General features: G+C 37.9%; 1 protein-coding gene across 2 annotated transcripts in view; it reads left to right on the forward strand.

Annotated features, from left to right (window-relative positions):
• The window catches only part of PPP2R2C (protein phosphatase 2 regulatory subunit Bgamma), a 342,978-nt gene that overhangs the window by 235,986 nt on the left and 102,687 nt on the right, over positions 1–4,305 (forward strand). For both annotated transcript variants that reach the window (XM_019526512.1, XM_019526513.1), the window contains exon 3: positions 1,368–1,533. In XM_019526512.1, coding sequence (XP_019382057.1) covers positions 1,368–1,533 — 166 coding nt within the window. The remainder of the gene's footprint in view (positions 1–1,367; positions 1,534–4,305) is intronic.

Raw genomic sequence — 4,305 nt, forward strand, 5'->3', positions numbered from 1 at the left:
AGGAGTGCTGGCAGGGGCTCTGTCTGCTGTAGGATGGGGTGGGAGGGTACTGTGAGCAAACCCTCCCCCTCCACACATTCCACAACCCTCCCTAGCCACCCTCTCCCCACACACAGTTGTTGATGACCCTCTATCCTTTTTAAAGCTCTTTATATTCGACTATTCAAACTATCGTTTCTTCAGCCATTTTGCTGTCTGTTAGTCATTCCTGCTAACGTCTGCTTTCTATTTCACAGCCCCCTGCAGTCTGTTTTAACTCAAGCTAAAAACCTTAACTGAGGTGTCGTAATACTAACTCAGATGTAGGAATGACCAACAATAAAGTATTAAATACACTGTCAAGATGGTCCGTTAGAATAAGAGATTTTTACTTTTAACAATAATAACTACAGGACTCATGACCCAATATTTTTTGACTATTTTTGCTTAGTTTGCCTAGTTTGCAATATTCTGCCTTGCCTTAAAAATGATGCACACTGTAGCTTATGCGTAGGTCAGGCTGAATATTTTTATATGGATACTTCAATCACAGAAACATGCTGTGAAAATCTGTTAGATATAGCAGTCTGTATACTCCCCAAAATATGGTGGATTGAACAGATTCATCTCAGTAAGTTACTGAGTGGTTTATCATTTAAATGGTTAAAGCTGTGCAGAGGATCTTGTCCCAGTTCTTACCTTTTACTGTGTTTAAGCTGCTAGAGTGTACCTTGCTGTTCATGAGAATCAGATTCTCTCTGTAGGCTGTGAAATTATTGCAGTCCCTTGACAATAGTGAAGATGTGGGGGTGGGAAAATCTGTAGTTGAAAGATGAGAGGCAAGGTGCATGCATGGAGTAGGCTTAGAAAACAGGGATGGCTCGAGAGAGCGTTTCTCGCTCCTCGGTGTGAGAATGTAGGTTTCATGTTAGTACAGGGGCTGAACAGGGTGAGGGGGTTGCAGCAAAGCATTTTCAGGGATAGAAGGAATGGTCAGCGTCAAGCTTATGAGCAAAAAAATAACTCTGAATTCCTTGTTCTTAGTGTTTAAACTTTGACTTTTGCTGAGATTTTTCTCTTTTGTGTTTTCATAATTAACACTTCAATAAAATTATTTTTCTTGAAATAATGGATCTTTCTTTCCAATATTTAATGTTTTTCTTTTTTCTGAATACGAAGCATAATCAAGCGGGTTAAACACAATATTTGTTTTCACTTGTGTAAAAGATATGTAAACAGTCAACAGCCTGTTTTAACATTGACATTGAATTATATCTTGAGACTGTTATATTTATAGTGGCTGTTATCTTACCTTGCCTCAAAGAACTCAGAACCTAGAGATTAAAAACTGACACCATCAGACGCATTTTTGTTTGTGTTTTCTGCAGAGCAAAAATGAGCCTTACAATCAGGGTGAATACAATGTTTACAGCACTTTCCAGAGCCATGAACCTGAATTTGATTATTTGAAGAGCTTGGAGATAGAGGAAAAAATAAACAAGATCAAGTGGCTACCACAGCAAAATGCAGCCCACTCTCTCTTGTCAACAAATGGTAAGACAGAAGAAAGACCCGGGGAAGTGTCAGGATTATTCTACCGTGGTTCGTTTCATTGCCGACTGATTTCTCTTATGCGCTACTTTTCAGTATCATTTTAACCGACATTTCTGTTCCAGCAGCTTTCAGTTCCAGGAGAGACATTCTTATATTGATTTTTGTATTTATTACTTGTAAGTTGCATTTCCATTCACAGGCTTTACAGTTCCTGTCTGGAGGCCCATGCGGCATTTAGGGAGTTGACCGTGTTTTGCTATTAAATACAGCTCTATCTTGAAAGAAACTCTGAAAATGGCATTCAACAGCTATTTTTTGAAAGTGTACTCTGCAATGCCTGCTGAATTCAGTGAAGGACAGAGTTTATTTTTCATTATCTAAACTTCAGTTAGCATTGCAAAATGAACATATATGAGAGAGAATGGGGTGGAGGGGGCTACTTTTCAGGTGGCATTAACAGAGTTCTGTTTCAAAGTTTAGAAAGTTCCTAATGTTCACTCATATGTATGCATGTCCATAGAAAACAAGGCAGAAATAATGGGATATTGTTGCTGATTCTCTTTTGCAACATGCTTTGAGAGTTGTGGATAAAAGCAGGCAAGGGAGAAGGAACAGCAGGTTTACAAATATGTCACTGGGGGAATAATTTGTAAGCAGTAGAGTTGCACCAGGGACATATTTGGTTTCCAGAATCTCTGTTATTGTTGAAGTTGCATGAGACTGAAAAACCCCAGCTTGATTTTCAGATCCAAGATTGCAGTGACAATGCTTTTCTTTCAAAAAAGTTATTACTTATACAATTGAGCACATTTAGGAATCATTTACAGTCCAACAAATATGGAAGCCCTTATTGTAACTTTAGAAAATTGCTTGTTAGAACAGATTTATAACTTTAAAGCAAGATCTCTGTATCTAGTTAATGTTTGGAATAGCAAAACAATACCCACACATTTAATTCAGTACTGAGCATTGTTTCTTAATCTTTTGACCCAGAACTGTCTTATAAAACTTTAATTTTTGGACAGCTTGACATAACAGGCTATAATTATTATGGTATTAAATACTGATAGGAACTGCCACTGATGCATTCAAAAACAGAATATATGCTTAAATTTGTCATACTTCCTCATGTGTGTAGAATAATTTTTACCCATGGTTTTCCTCTTGGCAGATGACATGAAGTAGACCTGTAAAAGCTAGGTATAGTGTGTGCTAAATTAATCATTCACATACTAAGTGTATGGTTGGGGAGTTCAGGTCTGTTCTTCTCAGTTCAAATTCAATTCAATTCCCTAAATCAAGCAAGTGTAAAAGACAATTGCATCTGCAACTATGCAGAAAATGATTTTCTATTTTGTTTCCATTCTAAATGATGTTTTTGGAAAACACAGGAAATACAGGGGGCTGAATGTTCAGCGCCAGTCAGTTTAAGGCTGGCACATATTAACTCAAGTCACCTTTGTGTTTGCTCAGTGCTGAGCTGGCTGGAAGTATTCTGCTTCCCCGCTTCCCAGTTCTAGTATTCCCAGCTATGCAGAGGAGAGACCTATGTACAGACATGTATATGCTGGGTCTTTGGGTGCCCAAAAATTCCTCTGTGTGAGCAGATTTCTTGATTACTTGGTTCTAAAAGATGAAGAGCTGAAGCTTGGGCCCAAGGCATTGTAGAAGGATGCTTTGGTACTTAGGACACAGCTCAGGGACTTAGAGATCTTTGTTAAACTCTTTGCTGTGTTCCAGATTCGTGTATGACTTCGGGTAGGTCACTCATTCTTGGTGTGCCTCAGTTTCTGATCTAGATGTGGGCGTAATAGTGCTTGCCTACCTCCAAGTTTATTCTGAGGATGAATACATTAACAGTTGTGATGGGGTCACATCCCATGCTGATCGGTTCATCAAAGTACATGAACACTGGATAATGGTGGTGGTGCTGATGTGTTTTCTGAATTCACTATTTGCATACAAAATTATCATGAGGAAGATTTTTGAAAAATTACACTGAAAATTTAAAGCATAAGTTGTGGTCAGAAAAGTTACATTACACATTTGGATGTCATTTTTATGGTCACATTCCCAGCAGAGCAAATATTACCTAGAAAAACAGATGTGCAGCTCCCACTGAATTCAAATGGAAGTAGCACCCATATGTCTGAAGCTGGCTGCACGTCTTCATATATTTGCTTCTAACGGAAAAGACATTTTTAATACATGATGAAAACCCTGCAGGCCATACAGCTATGGGAGAAGAAGTTGGATTTTTTCCAGTTCACCTATCCTCAACAAGTTGTCAACTAAGTTTTGATTGCAGCATCTTAATTAATGGAGACAGAAGGAATCCACTGTGGCTTTCAGGTCCCAGTGCGGGTTTGAAGTGTTTGCAGTTAGCAAAATTATACTTTAGCTTGTAAACTGAACTAATGTGATGTTATAACAACAAATTATTATGATTCACTGGTAATTCTTTGCACTAATTGAGCCAGTTTCTGATTTGAGATAGAATTTGGCCCATACAGAGCCTTATGTCTGAGGATTTCAAATTGCTTTCCAGACATTAATTAATTTAAACTTTCCCACACCCATGAGACTGGTTATGGAACCTCACAATGCCATTTCTACAGTCACTTTTCAAAGCTTAACCATGCTTTGAATTTTAAAGCAGCATTGTGAGACCAGCAACCATGCATAGGTAAAAAAGGAATCAGCAAATACAGTCTCTTAATCACTGCATAAACACATTTTCCTGTAAAAAAAAAAAAAAAAAAAAAAAAAAAA

The sequence above is a fragment of the Gavialis gangeticus genome, unplaced genomic scaffold, assembly GCF_001723915.1.
Source record: "Gavialis gangeticus isolate Ggan-Ray unplaced genomic scaffold, GavGan_comp1, whole genome shotgun sequence".
NCBI lineage: Eukaryota > Metazoa > Chordata > Crocodylia > Gavialidae > Gavialis > Gavialis gangeticus.